Genomic DNA, 26,635 nt, shown 5'->3' with positions numbered 1-26,635 from the left:
TGTTATCTTGTAAGCTTGATCTTTGTAACTAAACCAGATACCTTCCAGAAATAGCCATTTGTACTTTATTCCACATTCCCTCAGAAGGGCTGCAAACTTTTTATACTTAAATCTTCTTTTCCGAACTAAAAATGGAACGTCCTTCAGTATCTTAACTTTATTACCCAGAAAGTCCAGATCCGCATTGTATGAGTTGTATAGGATAGTGTCTCGGATCCTCTTAGATGAAAAATCGATGATGATCTCGCGAGGCAGCTGACGCTTCGTTGCATATTTTGAAGAAGCCCGATGGACTTCCAAAATGGCGCTTTTTACCTCTTCTTTAGTTGCCCTCACGGGTGTCGCCAATAATTCCGAGGCCAGACCCCATAAATCCTCATTTTCCTCCTCTTTCACATTCTGGAGGCGCAAAATTGTCTGTGTTCGTTCCACTTGTAGCCCGATCAGCTGGTTCTCCACCAGCTATAACTCTTTATTCGTTGCCCTCACGAGTGACGCATTTTCCTGAGCAGACTTCTCTGCCCCCCCGCTACTTCCTTAATGGTTTTCACTTCGCTCTCAATTAAGCCCACCCTTTGATCTGTTTCATTCAGCTTGTCAACAAAGGGCTTTATGGCTTCGATAACCGACCTCTTCACCAAGTCCTCGAGCGACTCTCCTTTCCCCTGCAGGGCAGCTGAGATTGACTTGCCCAAAGTGGGACTCTGCTTTTTCGCTGCCATTTTAGGGGGGGGGGACCGCCGACCAAATTCTGAAACTCAGCGAGGGGGAAGAACGAGCCTTCTTAGCTTCAGATCCCACCACTCCTTCGTGTGCACTTGTAATAACAGAAGGGATTCGCTTACTTACAGGCTTCCGCCTAGTTCTGCTCTTTGCCGTTTTCCATGGCCCGGCAGCACTCGAGGTGCCGCGCACGTCTGCCGGCCTCCATGGGAACAAACGGGCAATTTACCCCCTGCATAAATTTCAGGGGGCTCTTCCCACCGCGTTCCGGACCCTACCTCCCTCACTGGGAGTTCTGGGGGCTAATCTTCGCAGATCAGCCGCCCGGTCAGGCTGCTCGGGCGCTTCCTCTCGGACCTGCGGAGAGGAGCGTCCGACATGGCTGAGAAAACAAAACCGAATCGGCTTGTCTCTTTTCTCAATGGTCGGGGACAGAGGGTGGCGCTTGGGGAGAACTTGTCATCCTGCCACCCTTTGGTGTGCGGGGTCCCGCAGAGAGCAATACTCTCCCCTTTATTGTTTAACATCTATATGCGCCCCCTTTCCCAGTTGGTGCGAAGTTTCGGACTTGGGTGTCATCAATATGCAGATGACACCCAGTTGTATCTGATGATGGACGGCCGGCCCGGCTCAGCCCCAAATGTCCTGGAACATGCTTTTGCAGCCGTGACTGGTTGGTTGAAGCAGAGTCGGCTGAAACTGAACCCGATGAAGACGGAGGTCCTGTACTTGAGCCATGGGGGATTAGGTTCAGGACTCCGGCTCCAGGCCCTCGATGGGACACCATTAGTGCCAGTTCCAAGGGTTAAGAGCCTGGGGGTGATCTTGGATGCCTCCCTAAAAATGGAGGCACAGGTCACAGTGGTTGTCAGGTCCTCTTTTTTCCATCTGCGGCAGACCAGGCAACTTGTCCCTTACCTGTCAACCCGTGACTTAACTACAGTGATCCAAGCAATGGTCATCTCTAGGCTAGATTACTGTAACTCACTCTATACGGGGCTGCCTTTGAGCCTGACCTGGAGATTACAGCTGGTACAAAATGCAGTGGCGCATGTTATTATGAGAGTGCCAAATAAGGCGCATATAACACCATTCTTACGCGAGCTGCATTGGTTGCCAGTGGAATACCGGATCAGATTCAAGGTTCTGGTATTGACCTATAAGGCCCTGTGTGGACTGAGACCAGAGTATCTATGGGGACCGTCTCTCCCCATATATTCCCCAGAGGAAACTCCAATCAGGGGACAAACAGCTGTTGGTGGTCCCTGGCCCCAAAGAGGCCCACCTAGCCTCAACTAGAGCCAGGGCCTTTTCGGTCCTGGCTCCCACCTGGTGGAATGCTCTGTCTGCTGAAATCAGGGCCCGGCAGGACTTACTATCTTTTCGCCGGGCCTGCAAGACAGAATTGTTCTGCCAGGCATATGGCTGAGGCTGGGCCTCCACCAGCCTGGAAAAAAGGGGTGTATAAAACCCTCCCTGTGAAGGCTGTCCACCATCTTGTTTTAAATGTGTTGTTTTTAATGAATATGACTTTTTAATTGTTTTTTAATTGTATTTTTAATATGTTGGTATCCGCCCAGAGCCCGTTTGCGGGGAGGGCAGAATACCAATTTGAAATAAATAAAAAATAAAAATAAAAAATTCTCCTGAAGCAAGCATGCTCCTACATTACAGCATGTAAGTGGAATGGCATCTTCATCTGGGTTATTCAGTTCATTTTAGTTTTAAGAAACTTGGTTCACATTATTTATTACTGAGAGAAATGATGTTACTTTAATCAATATATTCTTGGTTCATTTCCATTGATTTCAATGAGGAAAAATTAACATTCCCTGGAAAAACTAACATTCCATTGTGGTATGTCTCCCTGTGCGAGACAGAAATTAAATATCCATGTGCAACCCAGAAATTTAATTTCCTAGAAAAGGATGGCCATTTTGCCTATCTGTGGAAAAATTGGCAGAGTGGATTTCTTGGATGTAAGGTACAGCTTCTGAAAATGTAAGCCCAATTGGGTGGGAAAGAAAAAGTTTTTCCAGCTTTCCAAGAATCTTCAAAGCAACAGATGAAAGCTTTCAAACAAACATGGGGCATGTGGGCAAGGGGAGGAAAACCCTCCTTCTCCTGAATTACCTCACTTTGCTTTGTTGATTCCATCATTTTTCCCCAGTCAAGCATTAAAAATGCAGTCAGGGTTTAATCATTGTGCTGTGCTCCAGTTTTCTTTTAATGACACTATTCTATTTCTTTACACATAAACAGAGGTAGCCTACATTTCTTTCATACTGCGAAATATAAGCTGCTGGGAAGATGTCCCTGCCAAAGAGCATTATTCCTTCAGGTGTTTCTGTGCAAAGCATACTTTAAAATTCTATCAATTATTGCATTGACCCCACTGTCTTAGGCAGACTTTCATGATTAAATAAGCAGTGTGGCTCTTTTTGCTCCTTATTGTCTGTACTGTTCTAGTGGTATATCTGCCTACCTGCCGGGGCACTTAATGCTCTTTGAATGCAGTGTTGCAGAGTTCCTATATACAATATATCCGTGAATGTACCTATAATTTTTGCATATAAATAAGTTTGAGTATTTTATTTCTGCTTGCTAATGTGGGTTTTTAAAAAATGGTTGCTGTGAATTTAAATGCAGGACTCTGATAAACGAAGGGGGAGCTAGATGGGTAAGTGAAGTGTAATCTAATTGGACTGTAGCTGTACTCTAGGGGGCAGAGTGAAAGTTTTTCAGTCACTCTCTGCATACCTTAGAAAGAGATTGCTCTAGCTGAGTCAGGCAACCTGTATGGATCCTGAATTTTCTGTGTTTCTAAGAGATAGTATTTATTCTGCCAAGTTCAATGAAACAGTGCTCCTAAGGGAGTCTGTGTCTGTGTATTTTGGAGAAAAATATTTATTCTAATTAAGTCAGGCAAACCATTAGGAGCCTGAGAGAATCTGTGTCTGTGAAAGTTAACCAGTCAGGGGATTATGGTTAAGTCAGCCTCTACGTATTTCAGAGAAAGGTTTCTGTCTAAATGAAGCAAACTGTGTAAAAGCCTGAGAGCCTAATTCTGGAGTAAAAATTGGCAGAAGGAACATTAATAATTTGAGATATGCAGATGACACCACATTACTGGCAGATAATAGTGAAGACTTGAAACAACTACTTATGAAGGTTAAAGGAGAAAGTGCCAAAGCAGGATTACATCTGAACATCAAGACGACAAAAATAATGACTACTGAGGAATTACACAATTTCAAAGTTGACAATGAGGAAATAGAAATTGTCCAAGATTTTCTATTCCTTAGTTCAATCATCAACCAAAAGGGAGACTGCAACGAGGAAATCAGAAGGAAGAGCAGCTTTGAGGGAGCTTGATAAGATCCTTAAAGATAAAGATGTCTCTCTGGGAACCAAGATCAAGATAATCAAACAATGGTGTTCCCCATTACGATGTATGGAAGTGAAAGTTGGACAGTGAAGAAAGTTGACAGGAAGAAAATTGATTCATTTGAAATGTGCTGAAGGAGAGTTTTGCAGATACCATGGACAGCCAAAAAGACAAATAAGTGGGTACTAGATCAAATCAAGCTTGAATTTTCCCTAGAAGCTAAAATGACAAAACTGAGGCTATTGTACTTTGGTCACATTATGAGAAGACAAGATTCTCTGGAAAAATTAATAATGCTAGGAAAAGTGGAAGGCAGTAGGAAAAGAAGACATAAAATGAGATGGCTTGACTCAATAAAAGCGACGTTTTCCAGTTTGCAAGATTTGAGCAAGTCTGTCAATGATAGGACATTTTTGAGGTATTTCATTCATAGAGTTGCTATAGGTCAGAGGCAACTTGACGGCACATAACACACAAATCAGGCAAATTGTGAATACACCTGGGTCAGTTTGTGAATATCTGAGAGAGAGATTAAACCTATCTAGGTTAGGCAAACTGTGTGGGAAAGCCTGAGAGAATCTATGTCAGTGTGTATAAGATAAAAGTTTATTCTGTTAGACCTGTATGGAAAATTACTCCATGTGACTGAATCTGTGAATATACTCTTTAAGAAGATAAAATTATTTTTAAAACCATCAGGCTTAAGAACAATTCTGAAGCCAATATGCTTATCAAAACTCTGCAACTGTCATGTTTATGTACTTATAAATAATTTCTACTTTTGTTTAAGAAAAAAATATCCATTTTGACCTCATAACCGCCCTCACATGCTGACTGTTCTGTCAAACTTCCATCTATAACATGCTTTCCTACATTACTAGTTAAACTGGAGGTCTAAGGTGAAAGCCTTTGGTGGCAGAGAAAGCCTTTTGAGGGAGTCAGGGAGCCAGCAATATAAAGGTCACACAAACACAAAAGGGAAGGTGTTTCAAGGTAAAAGCCTGGCTAAAGTAGAGAACACCCGAAGCTCTGTGTGAATGGAAATAAAAAGAGAGCTGGTTGTGTGACCAGAGCCCTTCTGAAGTATAAGTTTAAGGTAAAGTGAGGAGCTCAACTAAAGATCAAAAAGCAGAAGTTAATTAAAAAGCAGAAGGTAATTAAAAATAAAAACAAACAGCAAATCATTACTAAGCAAACTGTTATAGTACCTAACATTTTTTTCCACTAGGCAATATTCTTTGCAAAGACAGTATTTTTGTTATAAGATTATGTTACATCTATACTTTAAAGCAGCAATTCTAGACAATCTTCAAAAGTTAAAAACATTTAGATGTAAAATAGATGGCAAGCAACATTAAAGATTCATTGTTGAGTGGGTCATATTTAGCAACTTACTTGCCTGCATCTGAATTCCAATTACATATTACAAGTAAAACATACAAGGAATATCTGAAAACCAATTGAATATGAGAATTATCTTTCTCTAAATTATTATTTAACTATTATACAAGTATTTGCAAAGTTTTTTCAGTTTAAAAATCTACCATTTTATCATATTCTAGTTATTTTATACAGATTTTTGATATATTGTAATTGCATCTATATTCTAGTCCAGAATATTAAATCTAACAGTTTTAAAAAGAAGTATTCCACCATTGCTAAGGAACAGAACTCATTATTTTCTGCACTAAACAGCTAGCTTCACTGGGAAAAAAATTCAATAAGAAAAATTAGACACTTTAAAAATGTTTAACTTTATGGATATCTGAATGTTTTACATGCATATCATCCAGTGGGTTTAAAAATAGCAATGTTATTAATTTGTAAACTGTTAGAAGCATATTTTGCACAATTAGCCCATCTCCAATCAAATTAAATTTTCATTTCTGCTTCATTTTTTCTCTTTCTGCTTTCTCTTGAAAAACATTTACCTTTTAGATGCATTCACTAGGCTATCTTGTTGAATGAATTTCATCTTCTGTCCTTGATAATACAGAGTACACAACCGTTATCTTCCTTGCTCTGGTCTTTTAAATGTGATTTTTTTTCTACTCCTGAAAAATTCTTCACTATAAAAGCATAATGATACTGTTCCAAAATTTAGCAGCACATGTGGTATACTGTGCATAGAATCTCTCCTAGCAACTCTAGCTTAGTGTCTTTATTCTAGCTATGATTCATGGTGCCATCTGTAGTTAGATATTGACAGGCAGTAGTCTTAGAATAGCTATTATACATTTGTTCAACAATTAGTTTTAGCATCTGCAAACATAAATCACAGGAAACATCGTACAGTATTTTATAAAGAATGATAACATTATTTATTCAAATACTTGCCTTTTCACTATAAAACTATGTGAAGATAAATGTGTTTATTGTCTACATTTCAGAAATTTACAGACACTTTAGAAGTGTAATTACTACCAAATAGGGTCCAAAGAGGGTTCCTCTAGTTTAGGAGTAGGCAACCCACAGCAGAAGTATCAACAAAGACACACCAGACCACTTCTGCTTGGTACCCAGGGCGAGATCTCCACCGAAGCAGCACTGCAGGGCCAGTGATGTGGGAAAAGCTTATAACTAGGAGCGTGCAATTAGGTTTGGAATTCGGATTAAAATATTGAATTCTGGCTGATTCGGTAAAATCTGGGTATTCAGAATCAAAAATTACTACTCATTCTACATTATTCCTTATGAGGAAAAATATCTGGCGGCTATCTGTTTACCAGGGTGGCGACACACAAGAATTTTAAAACCACAAAAAGAGACACACTACTTGGGGCTGCTCAGCCAAGACAGGCAAACTTGGATTTCAGAGAGAAAATCTGCTTCAGAGTGGGGGAGAGAATGAGGGTCTGTCATAATCACATTTAGAGTAATTCAGCAGTGGAATCAACTACTTAGAGATGTGATGGGTTCCCCCTTATTAGCAGGTTTCAAGGAGCAGCTGGACAAATACTCGTCAAGGATGCTTTAGGCTGCTCCTGCATTGGGCTATGGGCTATGATTATTCCAACTCTATGATTCTAAACGATCTTGAGCAATGACTAACAGAATAATAAATTTAAAGCCTTTAGTGGACTGGGACCAACATATCTGAGGGACTGCCTCTCATCGTATGTTCCGCAGAGGGCACTTCGATTAGCTGATAAACATCTATTGGTGATCCCTGGCCCCAAGGATGTTCGCCTGGCATGCTGGTACACTCTCCCTGTTGAGACTAGGGCCCTGTGGGAATTGCTACTATTCCATTGGGCCTGTAAGATGGAGATGTTCCACCAGGCCTATGGCTGTGGTTGAGGCATGGGCAAATTATCCAGCCGACCTTCCTGCTGTGGCCTTTTTTGGCCTCTCTGCTCTGCTAGTTCGATATTCGTTAACCTGCCTTGTCGTACCTCATAATATTTGGGTGTTAGAGTATACTGTTTGTGAAACTACGAATGCCACATCTTGGATACTATGGTTTTAATTTTATTCCTATTTATTTTTTATGCTTTATCTTTTATTGTACTGTTGTAGACGTTGTAACCCGCCCTGAGCCCACTTTCGGGGAGGGCAAGCAATAAGTCCAATAAATTTAATTAAATTAATTTCTAAAGGAAAATATGCTGGACAGAAATTTAACAACCGACAAGGTTATATTTGGATCACTATTTAGCATCAGGTAGGGAAGAATCTCTCCTGAAAATTATTAACCAGACTGCAAGTTAAAAGAGGTAAAATCCAATGATTCCTAAAAACAGTTAAAAGAGGACATTCCAATATTTTATGAGACAAAGTGTCACTTTTACCCTGACCACAGTGATCTGAATATGGAATGTGGAATATGGAATATAATGAAAAATACCATTCAGTACTTCAGAGGGGTTAGCATTCAATCAAATTAGGGCAAATACTCAAACATATTGCAAAGCCATTAAATGTCTCATATATGACATTAAGGACTGAGGAGGTAAAATATCAAAAAAGTTGGTCTAACAAACTACAAGCCCATATCACCAATACTATTGTAATCAAGGTTGATAAGAATGCTTAACAATAGATAGAGACTCTGCCTTACCCAAAGCACAACAGTGTCTTTGTAAGCCCCAACTGTCATAACCTGGCTTCTTCATCCAACAATCTTCATCCAAGCAGAATAAGAAATTACCCCCTTTCTGCCGTGTAATTAGATTTTGCCTTTAACCCTCTTCTTACACCCTCTGGGTAGATTGCTGCCACCAGGAAAAGTTAATTTAAATTTCCCTTTGAATAACATGCCCAAGCATCAGGCTCCTTTGTGGGACTATGTGGCCCTGAGAATAGGAATGTGATATAGGAATAACATATACTCTGGGATGAATTTTTTAAAAAGTTTTATTTTTACAAGAGGCGTATCATTTCACACTCTTACTTAAGCCTGATGGCTTCAAAGATAGTTATCGGTTCTTAAAATTTCCTTACATAGGCTCAGTCACATAGATATAACTTTCTCAGGCACACACACAAGTTTGTCTGCTTCAGATAGATCAATCTCTCAAATATACATAGATGTTCTTTCTCAGGCACACACACATTCTGCTTTGGACAGACACACACAGTGTCTCTTACAGACACACACAGTTCAGGCTTCCACACAGGTTACCCAACTTAACTAGAATGGGAATCCCCTCAGGCTTCCACACAGGTTGCCTGTCTAAACCAGAATGCCTTTTTATGTCTCTGTTCAGTAACTGAAAACTGCAGTTCACTCTACCCCTAGAGCGCTGCTACTATCCAATCAGATTTCACTCCAGTCACACTTCTCAACTCCACCCACACTCTGTCATTAAACAATCATCTCACTCACTCACCCCTCTCTTTCATCCCACTCTTCTTCTGTATCACATCAATTATTTAAAGAAACACACACACATTTAAAATCATTACAATCTCGTTTAAGAAAAAACAGCAAACCTTCCATTTCTGTGGCAAAGATGATCTTTATTCTTAACTTAAAAGAGCTGAGCTATGCTGTAACTTCAAGTGACTTTTGGCCTAATTCAATCTTAAGAGATACATTTGAGACACAGTGAGGAATGCCTATCATCATACATATAAACTGGCAATGAGGATAATCAAAAGATTCTGTAATCACCGAGATCCAAATAGCAACAGCATAGAGTAGCTGTAGAATTATTTTAGAATTAAATACCCAGATTGCACCTGGCATATATCCCCCCCCCACACACACACACCTTGTAAAAAAGAGTGTGATATCACTCCACACACTTACACTGGGGGAGCCAAGACAAGTCAGAAGAGAAAACAGTTCCCGAATAACACAACCTCTTAACTTGCTCAATATCAAAATTTGCTATAGTCCATTTGCAGAGACCTAAGTGGCTATTTTTGGAGAAAACCAAGATTTTAGATTTGTTGTAATTTATTTTCAAATCCCTGTCTAAGCAACAGAAACATCTTAATAGTCTCTTCAGGCCTATCTTAGTTCAGGATAGAAGGACTGAATCTCCTTCAATGCCAGCTAAGGGGTGTGAAGAGGCTTCTTCTGCCCTCTTTTATCCTCAGAACAATACAGCCATGTTCCCCTTGATACCCCTTCCCCACACTACTAAGAAATGATCTTGGAAGAAACAGACAACATGCCATCTGTCTTTTCCTTTCTCACTTCCTCCTCCCCATTTTAGCCCAAACCTTGCTTCTGGGAGAGGAGAGAAGAAAGGATGGAAGGTGCTCTAGCTGCTTCCCTAAGAACAGTTCCAAGGAGAAAGGAGGGTGGAGGAGGACTTTCCTTGTCGAAAAGGGCTACCTATTGGTGCTAGCATGAAGGAAGGGGAGTCAGATGATATCTTTCTGAGCTGCTACCAGAGGTCCCCCAACTCCAGCCCTCCTCCTTTCTTTGGCATCCTTGTTAGCCAGCAGCCACTTGCCATTGCAAATGGAATCTTAGCCTCTCTCTGCCCCACCAGATGGGCTGCACAAACCCTTCCAGGAACCAAAGTAGCTTGCTTCACTATGGTCTCACTGCTCAAGTCCACCAGGGTGTGATGGAAACTGTGTAATCAGAAGAGATTGCTGATGGCAGAAAGTACCATGGATGAAGAACACCCTAGTGAGCCCAGGTGGTGACATAACAAAGCTGGGCACTGCAGCTCCTGCACTTGAGGACTTGATGTGTGCCAAGGAGGACTGCTGCTGCCTGACAAGGGGACAACATGAGGCCAGGGAGGTATGGGCAATGGCAATGGGACAAGGGCTGTCAGCATCAAGATGAATAGTGCTCCACAAAGGGAGCGAAAATTTGGTGGAGGGGTCCCTCTGGGAGGAAGCTTAGGGAGAGAGGGCCCTCCAGGGCAGCAGCCAATTGGAAATTCTCTTGATAACTTAAATGGACATTCTACCTCTTGGATTTAGACTTTTAATCTCTCTCTATGATGATATTCTTAGCACTGGAAAACAGAATGAAAACCAGTTTTTATAGCACAAATAACTATGATGATTGCATTAGGCCTGCCCTTCCTCAGCGTCACTCAACCAATTAGAGTTCCTAGGGCTGAGCTATTTGTTTCCAATCACTGCATTTTCTCACTAGTGGTCTGAAACAGGGTCTACATTCCAGAATTCCCAAGCTAAAAAATATAAACAACAATCACTGTTTCAGGTCACCCCCACCATGATTTTCTGGAATGGTTACGCATACCTTCGTTTCCTAGGTATTATGGGGAGAACACCCTGAAAAAGTCTTTCTTTAATTTGATTCTCTGAATTTCTAAGGCAGTGACTGGGGGAAGGTGGCTCCTGGTTCGTGCAATGCAGGTGCAGGGCCTAGCAGAGCCCAGCAGTCCTGGTCCACTCCTTCTCCTTCCCTCCCTCTTTCATGGGGGCAGGGCCCTTTTTTCCTCTTCAAGTAAGATGACTTGGGGGCATCTTATTCAGGGACTCATTGGTCTTTAATGGGCATGCAGCACTTGCTCCCCGGCAATTTTGGTGTCTTTTGGTTCAGAAATAACCACTGCATCCCCCTGGTACAAGTCCCCCATATGGAATAATGGCAGAGCTTCAGTACTCCTTCCCTCCCTCCTTCCTCACTTTATGAAAAGAAAGAAACAACAGACTACAACAGGTCAGTCACTGTAAAAGCAGGAAATGAAATGAATGCAGTCAATTTTTTTTTAATGCCAGTAGCTGGCTGCTGCTCTCCAGATAGGCCACCACAGGACCACCATTTCCCCTTCATAGGAATCAGTAGGCAGAGGAATCCACCTGTGCCAAGAGGCTTATTTTGGGGGGTCTGTAAAATCAAACCCCTTTGGTCAATCTGCTTGAAACTTATGAGATGTTTATATTAGAGTGAGAACTAAACCCTATAGCATGAACATAACAATTTATGGTTTGAATTTTTCAGAGAAAGCACATTTGTATGGGGTATTGTTTAAAAAACAGACACTCCTTAAAATGCCTAACATGGAATTCCTAACTATTTTATGATTGCAGTCCTTTTATAATTATCAGCCCCTAACTAAAAGTAGAGATGACAATTTCAATACCCTTCCATTAACAGCAGAAAAGAAAGCCCATTATCACAACTTAAAGTAGAAGCCTTTTATTTACTTTGGCACTTTCCCACAATTATCAGGATAGCTCTGTTTTCCATTTTTATCCAAACTAGACCAAAGTGATATTCTCTCTTTCTCTCTCCCCGACATACATACACCAAATAAAATTCCAGATAATCCTTTCCCCCTTTAACTTTTCAAAAAGGGTATTTTAAATTACAGGTTTGATAAAAATTAAATGCAGTATCTAAAAATAGCTAATAAATGTGGGCACTTGATATTTTGCTTCGAGTTCCCTATTGTAACATACTGATTACAGGATTAGAATTTAGCATGCAAAATCCCATTAATTCAAGAGAACACTTTGTAATTTGGTAACCGTGCCATTTGTATTTTCTGATCATGTGGTCAAATAAAATAAAAATAGACAGCAATTGCTCAAGAAAGGCAGATGTAATAAAAACTGGGACTGTACTGTGCTTTTTCTTCCCAAATTAATTTACAAGTCTATCATTAATCTTGCCACTCTGTGTCCACACCTCCAGAAATGTAAAATTTCTGGGCAGTTTGAAAACCTGGGGGAAAGCTTTTTTCCTAGAAAATTGAATAGGGAGGAATGGAAATATAGGGCGTTTTCACACGCCTGTAACCTCCGGAAAATCACGCAAAACTTACGGCACAAAGCATCTTCCTAGCACGATTTCCCATTATGTCCCACTTAATGGCGCAATTTCTGATGTCATTGCACCATTAAATGGGATCGTGACAGGAAATCGCGGTAGGAAGACACTTCATGCCGTAAGTTTTGTGCAATTTTCCGGAGGGTTACGGGGGCAGGTGAAAACAGCCATATATAATGTTTACTTTATTATTATCCAACCTAAACTTATTTTACTGCTTTAATAACATAAAATGCATATAAAATAATTGATAAAATATTGGCATATTTATGAAATTTAAAAATATATACGTTTTACTTTTCTACAATCAAAATTGCAAATATACACAATAGAGAGGGGGAAGGAAGAAGGGAGAGCTACAAACTGCTACACTCTATGCTTTCCTAGCATATATATCTTCATTTTTGCCATCTTAGAAGGAGGAAAAAATAAAACTTGTATACAGAAAACACAATGTTTGTAGTAAACAAAATTAAGTGTGATAATAGGACAAGAATAATCTCATATAGTAACAACAGGATTAGCAACATGTTCATATATTGAGTTAAAAATTTTAACATGCATACACTGAATTATTCATTAGCAAACTATCATCATACACATTTTAAATGTAGAGAAAATTAATCTCATTTAAACAATAAATATATCTTTGAAAATATCTCGGATTTCTTCAGTTGTCAACAGAAATTATCATTCTCTAATGCTGTAATCCACCTTCACACTATACATTTTGAACTGAGTAAAACTTTGTCCTAAAAAGCATTTCACTCATTCCAACATCTATACTTCATCTATACATATACATCTATTCTTCAGTCATTCCATGGATAAAAAGCATACATCTTATTCATAAGTATCAATGTAAATGTTTCAGTTTAATTTATTTTTACCTGAAAAGGAGATTGACTGTTATAGTTCTTTAATTCCTTATTGGCTCCCCGCAACAACAAAACTCTTGTACAGCTGTCCTATAGATTTAAAAAAATATGTTAAAAATGTTCTCACAGACAGAACTGTGGTATTTAATGACAGTAAAGGCACAAACAAATGAGATGAAAATGACAAATAGTTCATTTATAAAGACAGATTGCATATGTGTGCGTTCCCAATTCAGATTAGAGCCATGTAGGGAGTGAAGAGGTTTTAAAATCCTTGAACTTCCTCACAGTTTCATTCATCAAAACTGCCCTCTTCCTGCACAGTTATTTTAAAGGGGAAAAGTAATTTATTTTAAAAATCTGTGTTTCAATTAGCAAAACTGAGAGGCAATTGATAGATTAAATCCCCTCTCACTATGGCTGCCAACTCTGGGAAATTCCCACAGATTTGGGGGTGGAGACTTGAGAAAGTGCAGTTTGGGGCAGGGAGGGACCTCAGAAGGGTATAATGCCATATATTCCACACTTGAAAACAGCCATTTTCTCCAGAGGAACTGATCTCTGTAGTCTAGAGTTACAACTGATCTACAGACTACAGAGATCAATCCCCTTGGAGGAAATGACTGCTTTGGAGGGTTAAATTTCCCACACTGGGTGTGGCTTGAGAACTAGCCTAGATGCAGAAGTAAGTGTTTGAGTCTTCTTTCACTTGCTTTGCAGTTGTGTATCTCTCACAGGTAACAATGAGAGCTACACATGGTAGTTCTATACCACCTTTTAATAACTAGTGCCAACTTTAGTACCTTAGGATTTTTAAAAAGCATACTGGCAGGAACACTATTTTTCAAATACCAATTATTTTCAAAATTCAGAGATATTTTAAACATACCAGGAAAAGGAACTATATTTGCTTTGACAGAGCTTTTAAATTTAAAGTAATAATTAATTAACAAGCAGATGCTTTAACAGATGTTTCAGAAGTTATAACAGGCTTAAATACTTGTATATTTCACATGCAGGCAGTACTAGATGCACAATACCTATAATAATGGTTATTTAATAAAATCATGTGTGCAAGTAAGATAAAACCCTTGTTTGTCATAAATTTATTAAGTTGCAATATTTATACCCTTTGACAGAACCCTTACAAGATAAAATCCTACATAAAACCACAGAATGTTCAGAATAAATTATCCATATTAAAAGCATAAGCATAAAAACTTAAGAACCACCAGCAAGTAACTAATTTCTAATACATGAATAAAGAAGACCCCCCCCCCCCGAGGCTGAAACACCAAGCTTAAAAGCACCTGCAGATAAAAAGCACAGGATTATAAAATACTTTGAAGGTGTTGTCCTGTCCTCAAATTACACCAGCCAGACAATTACAGGACTGGAACTGAAATCTTTGCAATGTTTTAACAACAAGTTACAGGACATTTGGGCTGTTAGGATATTTGAACTGCAAGTTATATGGCTGGGGTTTACAGCACTGTAACTTTAAGTGGGGTTTACAGCATCTTAGCTACAGGCATGTTCAATCACATTTCTGATCAGATTGCATTTTTGTCCAGGTAAAAATTTATGCTAAAACATCTGGTTGTTTTGATGCACAACCTGTACCCTGGACAGGAGGCTACCTTTAGGAGACAGTATGGGGAAACTGGTTTCCAAATAGAAAAGGTGTTAGACAAGGTTATATATTATCTATCTGTTCAACCTATATGCAAAACATATCATAAGGAAAGAGAATTAGAGTTAGAAGAAGCTGGAATGAAAATTGGTGGAAGGAACATGAAAAATCTGAGATATGCAGATGACACCACATTACTGGTAGAAAATAGTGAAGATCTGAAATGGCTACTGATGAAGGCTAAAGGAGAAGGTGCTAAAGCAGGCTTACAGCTGAACTTCAAGAAGACAAAAGTAATGACTATTGAGGAATCATACAATTTTAATGTTGACAATGAAGAAGTTGAAATTGTTAAAGATTTTCTATTGTTTGGCTCAATAATCATCCAAAAAGGAGAGTGCAGCACAGAAATCAGAAGGAGATTGAGACTTGGAAGAGCAGCCATGAAGGAAACAGAGAAGGTTCTTAAGAATAAGTATGTGTTACTGGGGACCAAGATCAAGATAACCCATACTATGGTATTCCCCATTACTATGTATGGATGTCAAAGTTGGAAGGGAAGAAAGCTTACAGCAAGAAAATTGATTCATTTGAAATGCACTGGAGGAGAGTTCTATGGATATTAGTGGACTGCCAAAAAGACAAATAAGTGGGTTTTAAATCAAATCAAGCCTGAGCTTTCCCTAGAAGCTAAAATGACAAAAAGGAGGCTACTGTAGTTTGGGCGCATCATGAGAAGACAAGACTCACTGGAAAAAACAATAATGCTAGGAAAGGTGAAAGGCAGTAGGAAAGGAGGAAGACCCAAAATAAGATGGCTTGACTGAATAAAGGAAGCCACATCCTCCAGTTTGCAAGATCTGAACAAGTCTGTTAATGATTTGGGAGGTGTTTCATGCACAGGGTTGCCATAAGTCAAAAGCAACTTGAAGGCACACAACACACACACACATTTATATTGCTTTTCAAAGGAATATCAAAGGAACAATAATATATGTAACTATATATATATATAACTGTTACATATATATATGTAACTGCTCATTAAAAAAAGAAAATGCACTTACGAATGCACTTACGTTTTCTTTCTGAATAGTGACAATAAGAGACATTTCTAGTTACTTCCATTTTCAAGCATGTTTACAAAAGTTTTAAGTTTTTGTTGATAAATTCATTAATTAAGATAGCCCAGGCAGCAATAGGTTTTCTTCACTTCTAATGTTTTAAGTTCAGACTGTTTTTCAATCAACTATATACGTAAGTTGTATTACTGCCTTATCTTTTCTCTGTGTGCATGTTTTTGTTTTGTAAACTATTGAAATCTTCAAGGAATTTCCTGACTACTTTTTCTTGCTTGTTATTTGCAAATGTTAAGTGGTTTGCATATACGATTCCAGGGGTGCACTCATAAAACTGTTGGAAATTGCAATGTCTGGTGTACTGCAGCAGCAAGAAAGGAAGAAGAGCCTTCCATGCAGGGGGCAGTAAGGATCACTTCGTTTGGACAGTGAGGGCAGCATCTCTCTTGTTTCCTGGGGGTCATTTCCTTGTCTTGTCTTCTATTGGGCTAAACAGGGCAATATCCTGCTTCTTCTCTCTCCTGCCTTATTCATTCTCTCTACAAGATGTAGTCAGATAGCAAGGACTCTATCCTTATCTCTCCCTCTTCACTATCAAGTATGTATTTCCTCAAATAAACTTTTTGCCTCTTTAATCAGCACAGTGTAACTTCTTCTCTGTTTACACTCAGCTAACAGGGCCCAGGGCCCAGACACACATGTACTGAAATTAGAGAGAGCAATTAACTCTTCCGGAGCTCAGACAGCTGCAGGCTAAAGCATAGCATGGCAGACAATAGAGGAAAGATGGCGGCCTCCTGGGGAGCACAGCAGGGGTTCTATGTTGACCAATTGAGTGATGAGAATTACCCGATTTGGTCAGAAAGGATCAAAGCTCGACTCATTGAACTAGACGGGTGGGACGCAGTGAAAGATTCAAAACCTACCGGAGACCCGCAGAAAGAAGCCAAATGGGCCAAAGACGATAACAAGGTAAGAGCCATTATCATTAATGCTTTAAGTGATAAACAGCAGTTAAGAGTCATTCATAAGCCAACTTCTGGCGAAATGTGGGAAGCTCTTGCAAATATGAATAAGCAAGAATCAGACCAACCTAGTTTCCTTCTTTGATCGAGTGACCAGCTTACTGGATTGGGGGAACTCTGTTGACATGATTTATCTGGATTTCAGTAAAGCTTTTGATAACATCCCCCATGACATTCTGATGGGCAAACTGGAAGACTGTGGACTGGACTATAGAACAGTTTGGTGGATAAGGAACTGGTTAGAGGACCGAACCCAAAGAGTGGTGGTCAACAGCATTTCATCAGATTGGAGGGAGGTGTCCAGTGGGGTGCTGCAGGGCTCGATTTTGGGCCCAGTACTTTTCAATATTTTTATCAATGATCTGGATGAAGGAGTGGAAGGGCTGCTCATTAAATTTGCTGATGATACCAAATTGGGAGGAGCAGCAAACACCCAAGAAGACAGAATTAAAATTCAACAAGACCTGAATACTCTGGAGAAGAGGGCAGCTGTGAATAGGATGCAATTCAACAAAGACAAGTGCACAGTATTGCATCTTGGCCACAAAAATGGGAAGCACAAATACTGGATGGGGGATACACTTCTGGGCAGTAGTATATGTGAAAGAAATCTTGGAGTAAAAGTGGACTGTAAACTAAATATGAGCAGTCAATGTGATGCAGTAGCAAAAAAGGCCAATTCAATCCTGGGTTGTATCAAAGGGGCCATAGCGTCGAAATCGCGGGAGGTCATAGCCCCTCTTTATACTGCCTTGGTCAGGCTGAACCTGGAATATTGCGTGCAGTTCTGGAAGCCTCACTTCAAAAAGGATGTGGACAAAATCGAGAGGGTGCAGAGGAGAGCGACGAGGATGATCAGGGGTCTGGAGACTGAGCCCTACGAGGAAAGGCTGAGAGCCTTGGGAATGTTTAGTTTGGAGAAGAGGAGATTGAGGGGGGACATGATTGCTCTCTTTAAGTATTTGAAAGGCTGTCATTTGGAGGAGGGCAGGGAGCTGTTCCAGTTGGCGACAGAGGGTAAGACCCAAAACAATGGGCTTTAATTACATGCGAAAAGGTACCAGCTGGATATTAGGAAGAACTTTTTCACGGTCAGAGTAGTTCAAAAGTGGAATCAGCTGCCTAGGGAGGTGGTGAGCTCTCCTTCACTGACAGTTTTCAAGAAGAGGCTGGATGAATATTTGTCAGAGATTCTTTAGGCTGATCCTGCACTGGGCAGGGGGTTGGACTAGATGGTCTGTATGGCCCCTTCCAACTCTATGATTCTATGATTCTATGAATTAAAACAAAAGTTCTGCTTATTAAACAATTGTATTGAATTCAAATGCAGCCTCAACGAGACCCAAGGGAGCACATTTCAAATTTTATGGAATTATCACAGAAATTAAAAGGTCGTGGAAAGGAGATAGAGGATGAAGATTTGTCAATAATTTTATTGAGTAGTCTTATAGGAATGTTGTGCATGTTTTGGAAATGCAGGAAAACTCAAGCCTGAATTATGTGCTTGCAAAATTAGAAGAGGACTTAGCAAACAGTTCGATAAAAATCAGTCCAATGAACATGCCCTGAAGATTAGTTCAAGAAGTGATTTCTCCTGCAGTTTCTATGGGAACAGGGGCCATCTAAAAAGAAACTGCCAATTTTTTGAATCACAAAGGACTAGCAGTGGTTTCTAGCCATGATGGAAAGAGACAAAGGGCTTTAGGAATGCAGATAAAGCCCTATCACCTAATGCTAATAGCTGACCTAATGATGGCAGATCAAACAGGAGCTGTTTAAATGTTGCCCCAAAAGATGAAAGTGTATTCCAATGGACAATTGATAGTGGATGTTCAAATCATTTATGTAAAGATAAAGAGTTATTTGATGAATTGAATACACATCATGAAAGGTTCTGTGCTGCGAATGGACATGCCCTGATTGCTCAAGGGCGAGGCCATGTGACTGCGTATTGTGCGCTACCTAGTGGCCAAGTTAGAGAAGTGCAGATTATTGATTGTCTTTATATACCCAAATTGAAAAGCAATCTCCTATCCGTCTCAGCCATGGCTCAGAAGGGGATAAATACTGTGTTCAAAGGAGATAAATGTTCTATTAGCAATGAAGTTGAATTCATTGCACAAGGCACATTAAAGGATGGACTGTATATGCTTGATTGCTCTGAAAGGAGAGTGAATCTAGTTAAAGGATGCAATCACAAGAATTGTTCTCAGCTTTTACATAGAAGGCTTGGCCATGCTAACATAGACTATATATATCAGCTTGAAAGGCAGAATCTGACTAATGATTTGCAAATGAGAAAATGTCTTGATGCAGATAAATGTGTTTGCTGTATTCAAGCCAAAGGCACCAGACCTTCTTTTACCAAACAGAGTGAGAAGCAAACCACAAGACCACTAGACCTAATTCACAGTGATGTTTGTGAACCAATGGGAACAGAAACACCCAGTGGAAGTAAGTACATTCTGACTTTTACTGATGATTTTTCAAGATTTACTGTAACTTATCTGCTCAGAGAGAAGAGCCAAGTACTGGAAAAATTCAAGCTGTACTTAGCAATGGTACAGAACAGATTCCAGAGAAAACCAATGGCTATCCGCACAGACAATGGAGGTGAGTACATGGGGAAGGAGATGACAAGCTTCCTAGCAGCTGAAGGAATAGAGCATCACCTGACCGTGCCCTATACGCCCAAACTCAACAGGATAGTGGAGAGGAAAAATTGTTCTCTCACAGAAATGTGCAGAAGTATGCTCCAAGAAGCAGAGCTACCTCAAAAATATTGGGGAAAAGCTGTCCACACTGCTACCTATCTGCAGAACATGCTGCCTACAAAGGGTGCAAGCAGCACACCATTTGAACTATGGTACAACCACAAGCCCAATGTAAGGCATCTGAGAGTGTTTGGATCAAAGGCCTACACTTATGTTCCAAAGGAAAAGAGGTCTAAGATGGATCTCAGAACAGATGAAGGCATATTTGTTGGATATGCACTGGGATGCAAAGGATACCGAATCCTCAACCCAGAGACAGACATGGTGAAGATTCACAATGTGGTATATATTGATGAAAAAGAGAAGGCAAGCAAGCCAGACACCAAAGAATCTACACCAAGAGAAGCTGATGCAGCACAGTAGCCAGAGATTGTGCAACTGTGGGACCTGACTGAGACACATGAGACATCTGCAGAGCCCACAGAAAGAGAAGGGGAAGCACAGCCAAGTGTCAGACGCTCAGCCAGAACAAAGGTAGGATGCAAACAGAGGATGGTAGGATGCAAACAAAGGAGTTCCACCAATGAAATTTTCCTACCTGGCAAAAACAGAAGCTGTACCAGAACCTTCTAGCTGGGAAGACATATAAGGAATGCCAGCAAGAGAAGGAGAGAAATAGAGAAAAGCTGCAAAAGAAGAAATTGACTCTCTGATCCAGAACAAGACATGGATTCTCACAGAACTACCACCTGGAAAGAGGATGGTAGGATGCAAATGGATCTTCAAAACCAAACTTGATGCAGGTGGAGAAGTACAGAAGTACAAAGCAAGGCTAGTTGCAAAGGGATATTCCCAGAAGTATGGAGAAGGCTATGATGAAACCTTTGCACCAGTAGTGAAACACACTTCAGTAAGAACACTACTGAGCACAGCAGCCAAAAGGAAGATGCAGGTGGAGCATCTGGATGTGAAGACTGCTTTTCTACATGGAGAGCTGGAAGAAGACGTGTATATGACACAGCCTCCTGGATTTGAACAGTCCAAAGACAGAGGACTTGTTTGCAAACTGCAGAAGAGCATGTACGGACTGAAACAGGCTGCAAGGGCCTAGAACCAGAAACTGAACCAAATGCTCATCAAAGAAGGATTCAAGAAAGACGACGCAGAACGCTGCCTGTACTCAAGAAAGCAAGACAGCAAATGGACTTTTATTCTGATTTATGATGATCTTCTTCTTTGTTATGAAAATCAACAAGATTGTGATGAAATAATTCAGCATCTGAACCAAGTGGTTGAGGTAAAGCGTCTTGGAAACGTCAGCTTTTACCTCGGCATCCAGATAGAGCGAGAAGAAGATGGAAGCTATCTTCTCAATCAAAAGCAAAAGATTGTGGCCTTCCTAGACTACATGGATATGAAAGATGGAAAACCAACATGTACTCCAATGGAAACAGATTTCCTGAAACAAGATGGAAGCAATGAACTTCTGAGAAACATCAAAGTGTGCAAAGAAGCAATTGGAAAACTGCTCTACATAAGTACAGTAACCGGACCTGACATAGCAGCAGCAGTTGGAATACTGTGCAGGAAAAGTGCATCACCAAGTGTGAATGACTGGCAAGATACCTAAGAGGTACTGCACAACTGAAGCTCAAATTACCAGCAAGCAACAATCCCAGACTAGTGGGATTCATGGACGCTGACTGGGCAGAAGACACTACAGTCAGAAAGTCTACCAGTGGACGAGTGTTCTTCTACGATGGAGGAGCAATCAGTTGGGCAAGCAGAAAGCAAGACCTTGTAGCAGCATCAACTACAAAAGCTGAATATATATCAACAGCAGAAGCATGCCAAGAACTCAAATGGATTCTCCAACTGTTTGAAGATTTTGGGATAGATGAACTCAAACCTATACAACTTTTTGAAGATAATCAATCTTGCATAAAACTTGCAAATACAGAAAGAATTGGATCAAGAACCAAGCATATTGACATAAAGAGTCATATTGTGAGAAATATGCAAGAAGGGCTTGTTGAGCTACAGTACTGTCCTACAGAAAAAATGATAGCAGACGTTCTCACCAAGCCACTTGCCAAAGAGAAGTTTCAAAGTTTACATGAAAGACTGAGCTTTGTGGACTTTGTACACATTGAGAAGGGGTGTTGGAAATTGCAATGTCTGGTGTACTGCAGCAGCAAGAAAGGAAGAAGAGCCTTCCATGCAGGGGGCAGCAAGGATCACTTCGTTAGGACAGTGAGGGCAGCATCTCTCGTTTCCTGGGGGTCATTTCCTTGTCTCCTGTTGGGCTAAACAGGGCAATATCCTGCTTCTTCTCGCTCCTACCTTATTCATTCTCTCTACAAGATGTAGTCAGATAGCAAGGATTCTATCTCTCCCTCTTCACTATCAAGTATGTATTTCCTCAAATAAACTTTTTCCTCTTTAATCAGCACAGTGTAACTTCTGCTCTGTTTACACTCAGCTAACAAAAACCTCCTCCTCTTGTGCTGCCACAAGAACTGAAGCAGCTCAGAGGAGCAGAAAGCAGCTGCATTCTCCTGGATGGGAGATGGAATGCCACTAAAGGGTTAATGGAATACAAGGCTCTTAGCAGACTAGCTTCAGCTCATCCCACATACCCCGGAGATATGCAGGAATCCTGACAATAAAAGTGCTTGAGAACTACCCCCCTCCCATGACACCCTTCTGATCTCCCTTCATCTTTTTCCTAATCAAAGGTTAAATTGCCTTTCCTATCCAATCTTCCTGGGTCTTCCATCAGCTCTAATTTGTTTATTTTACAATAGGAATCAACATGCATCTGTTCCTTTGATCCACATCAGGACTTAAAGCTGTGCTCTATCCCTCTGTCACTTTCAATAGACAAATGTCCGGTTTCCTTACCACCTCCTGGAGAGAAACATCTCATGCCTTGTTTTCTCCTGGATAAAACTTTTGAATTATTGTTATTGGGGGCAAGCAATACTTTCCTGACTTATGGTCCATTTTATAGCATAAAATGGACCCGTCTAAGCCCAGTCTAGTGTGCAGCTTTCTGGGACACACAGGGGTCACCCTCAAAGCCAATCTGAGCATCTCTGCATTAACGATGGACATTCAAAACTGTTTTCCTCTGCAGACAATACTATTCTTCTAGATGGTAACTATTCTCCAATCCCTCTTGCCCTCTCCAATTTTCCTACTGCCTTCCTAGAAATCTGTGTGTGTGCGTATGTAGAAATATGCTCTAGTGCTTTCCTGTATGCTTTACTTCTTGTAATCAATAAAATTCATTACTGTTTTGGAAGAACACCTGACTAGTTATTTCCTCTGAGGGTTGGGACCTGTATACAAAAGTGCTGATCCTGCTGGTTGCCCCTCTCGCTGAGCCTCTCCTTGCTGCTAATTCCCCCACAAAACTTGCAAGGATACTCATTGGAGTAACTCTGAGCTCCTTGGATTATTCTACACATACTTGCACCATTTAATCAGAGGCTGAGCCTTTCGGGTAAACCAAAGGATGAGAGCCAAAGGGCTCTTGCCCAGTGGCTCTTAGTCTGGGGCCCTGACAAGCTTCTAAAGCCCATGATGTACACTGAGCTGCAGTGGACTGGTGAACACTCCTACTTTCCACATGGAGCCAAACTGTCCCAAGAAGAGCCTAGTCGACCGTTTCTGTTTGGAGGGAGGGTGGGAGTATGCCATTTTGTTGTCTGTCTTATACCAGGTGAGAGCTGGTTGTCACTGTGTGTCTGTTCTGTCCAAATCCAGGTGAGAGCTGACATCTGGACTGTAATGTTAAAGTGTAATAGTTTGTTTAGTTTGTCACCTGCTGGCTGGGGATGTATCTGGGGGAGCAGAATGGGATGGGAGATGGTGCCACGATCAATGTGTGGAGTAGGAGGATACAATGGTGGAAGAACAGGCCAGGTACGAAGAAGGGACAGACAATCGTGGGCTGTTGTCCTTTCTGATTTGTCTTGCAGCCAGGGTGACACTGATGATCTTGTTGGGCTATAACATTTTGCTTTTAAATGCCAGATCATTTACAGACGACAGAGTGGCCATCCAGGATTTAATTCTGGATGAGAGGGCTGACCTAACTGTTTTTGCATTCTTGCTGTATGAAAATGGAAAAACATGCAGATTCCCCTAAAGAAGCTTTATTGTGAAATGCATAGGGAATTTTTATTTGGATAATAAATACTCTTCTTCATTTGCATCATTAGCTTTTGCCTATTTTCTTTCTCCTTTGATTGGTGCAGCCCTCCTGTTTTCTTCTTACTCTGATGTTAAATGTAACATTCTTGAATTTAGGGTCCAAACCCCCGTACCTTAGAACCAATTCTGAACTTGACTAAGGAATTAAAAGATTAGTAACTATAGCTGACAGAAAATATACCAGATATAAAGACGACTACGTGTCATACTGGACAGGACAAGTTGTTGTAAGCCAGAGAAAAAACAAGTTAAGAAATGTGTGGTTAAACTGGTAGAGAGCCTCTGGTTCATGGATGTCTGAAAACTTGTGGGGATAGCTTATGCAAAGTAATAATTTAGAATACAAACTACTGTTTGAAGCATCTTCCAAAGATCATCTGGAGGAGGGTGGAACACGAGTGGTTAGGAACTGCTAATATCTTTACTAAGCCTTTGTTTCATGTGTACACATGAATTTAAATGTCTTGGAAACTTTTTTTAAGTGGACCATCTAGGCAATGGAAGCTCAAAGAAATCTAGTGAAAAATATATCATCCTAAGAAACCAGGCACGTTTCTATACTATCCAACCACAGCAAGAGCAAAGCTAAGCACAACCACTGCTGGCTTCCTCCTTGCCATCCTCAGCAGTGTAGCATGGGTTTCAGGCACCTGGGGCAATTCCTGGCGGGTGGTGCTCCTGTCACCACATGTTCATGCGCGCAAAGCGCACACTCGCACTCCCAGGACTGCATGATGACATCACTTCCCAGAAGCGCACTCCCAGCTAGCAGTCGCTGCAGGAGCCGAAGGGACACCTCAGTGCCTTCTTTGATGTGCTTCCCAGGCTTGGGGTACCAGCAGTGGGTGAGTGGTATGGTCAATAAGACTGGAGTTTGGTTGAACTACAGGCAGAGATGGGATCATTTAAAATGCCATGACTGGAATTTCAGCCAGGTAGATGTCATGGCCAATGGTAGACTATGTGCACAGTCAAGAGGCAGCCATGCCCCATTTAAACTTGTGGAGAGGGCTCTTCCTGTAAGAGAAAGGAACACACCCTGTGCCTCAGGTATAAAGGCCTCAGAGGCAAGCTCCAAGATACAAGGGGGAGAGCACTGGACAAGGAAGAGGTGAACAGGGCTGAATGTCATTCTGAGGCTAGCCAAAGAAGCCTTTAAAAGTGAGGTGCTGGAGGTCATGTTGGCTCAAGATCTCAACACTTTAGCCTTTATTTCTCACACAAGAAAACTCAGACTTCCCTTCTTCCCAAAGACTTCTCTGCATTCTTTACAGGCTCTCCATACCTGTATCTCTGACATTAATCTTTCTGCCACAGGCAGTTGATTAGAATGCTTTCCTGGCCACAAACATCAATTCTATTCTCCCACATCACTCTTCATACATTGCAGCAGTTACTTATTTAAAACATTACCAAAGGTTACTAGGGGAGCTAGAAATTTCCTTTTCCTTCTTCTATTTTCTTTCTCTAGGTGCCACACTTGTCTCAGAGAAGAACCACAAGTGACAAAAGGCACAGATTGGACACTTGTCAGCTTCCCTCAAGTTTTGATGGGAAATGTAGGCATCCTAGTCTTGCAGCTTGGCTCTCCGACTGCTGTCCAATGGACTTTTCAACTGTCACTTGTCCAACATTCTGCCAAGCTGCCTACATTTCCCATCAAAACTTGGGGGAAGCTGACAAGTGTCCAATCTGTGCCTTTTGTCACTTGTGGTTCTGCTCTCAGCCAGCTCTGTCCTTTCTCCAGTTGGAATACTCTTTTGTGCTTCTGCTCTTGGGAATGTTAGGCTGAGGAGAAGTCAGTCAGACTTGACCTTAGCAAAAAGCGAGAGTGGCTGAGGCGTGTTTGGTTATAGTTACAATCCTTTTAAGAAAATAATCCTTTTAGGAAATGAAAATGTCTGAGAATCAAAACCAAAATGATAAAAAAGCACAAACATTTAAATTATAGGCTGTAATAATGAAGAATAATAAAGCCTCCATTTTCATTCTAATCTAACTTTTTTGGTAATTAAAAATAAACGTAAAAATAATTCCTGCAACTTTCAACATTTCTAGTGAAACATATATACTATTAAAAGAGAAACTATAATAACTAACCTGGTTGTAAAGTGCACATATATGTAATGCTGTATTTCCAGAGGCATTCTGCGCTCCCATATCCGCCCCATAAAATAGAAAATGTTCTAAATGCTGGACATGGCCATATCGACATGCCTATAAAGATTTAACATTCATATTTTAAGTATATCTCATAATTAAACATTGTAGTTTTGCATCATAAAGCGTTTAGCTTAATGGAATATTTCTTTCAAGTATATTGTGAAACATAAATATGGAGTACTATGTTATAGCCAATACACACAGAATCTTTTGTACAGTGCAATGAGTGTTACAGAATATGCACAATTGCATAACCCCCCTTTTCAGAAATTCTACCTGGCTTGGAAGTAAACAATCTGACCCTTATTTCAATGTGGACTCTAAAGTCATGTCATATTCCAAGACTGGTCTATAACACATCTAAAACATTTAGATCAATAAGACCAAAGCAGTAAAAGAATAAAGGTAACTTTCACAGTTCCTTTGGTGAAGGAAACTTGTGGTAGCATGTTCCTATTCTGTTAATTTCTATTCAAACCATTTTCCAAAATAGCTATACTCTGTAGCTCTCCAATATTTGGTAAAAGACTAGATAGAAGAATTGTACATTAATAACCTGCATATCAATCGGTTATACTGAAATAAAATGTTGCATC

The 26,635-nt window shown here is 40.5% G+C and overlaps 1 protein-coding gene across 3 annotated transcripts in view; it reads right to left on the bottom strand.

The window, feature by feature from the left end:
- SHANK2 (SH3 and multiple ankyrin repeat domains 2) overlaps positions 1-26,635 on the bottom strand; it is an 829,172-nt gene that overhangs the window by 623,811 nt on the left and 178,726 nt on the right. For all 3 annotated transcript variants that reach the window (XM_054971067.1, XM_054971065.1, XM_054971068.1), the window contains 2 exons: positions 25,977-26,093; positions 13,217-13,294 (listed from right to left, as the gene is read on the bottom strand). In XM_054971067.1, the coding sequence (XP_054827042.1) occupies positions 13,217-13,294; positions 25,977-26,093 (195 nt within the window). The remainder of the gene's footprint in view (positions 1-13,216; positions 13,295-25,976; positions 26,094-26,635) is intronic.

Source organism: Eublepharis macularius, chromosome 2 (genome assembly GCF_028583425.1).
Source record: "Eublepharis macularius isolate TG4126 chromosome 2, MPM_Emac_v1.0, whole genome shotgun sequence".
NCBI classification, from domain to species: domain Eukaryota; kingdom Metazoa; phylum Chordata; class Lepidosauria; order Squamata; family Eublepharidae; genus Eublepharis; species Eublepharis macularius.
This window is presented reverse-complemented; position numbering and strand designations above follow the sequence as displayed.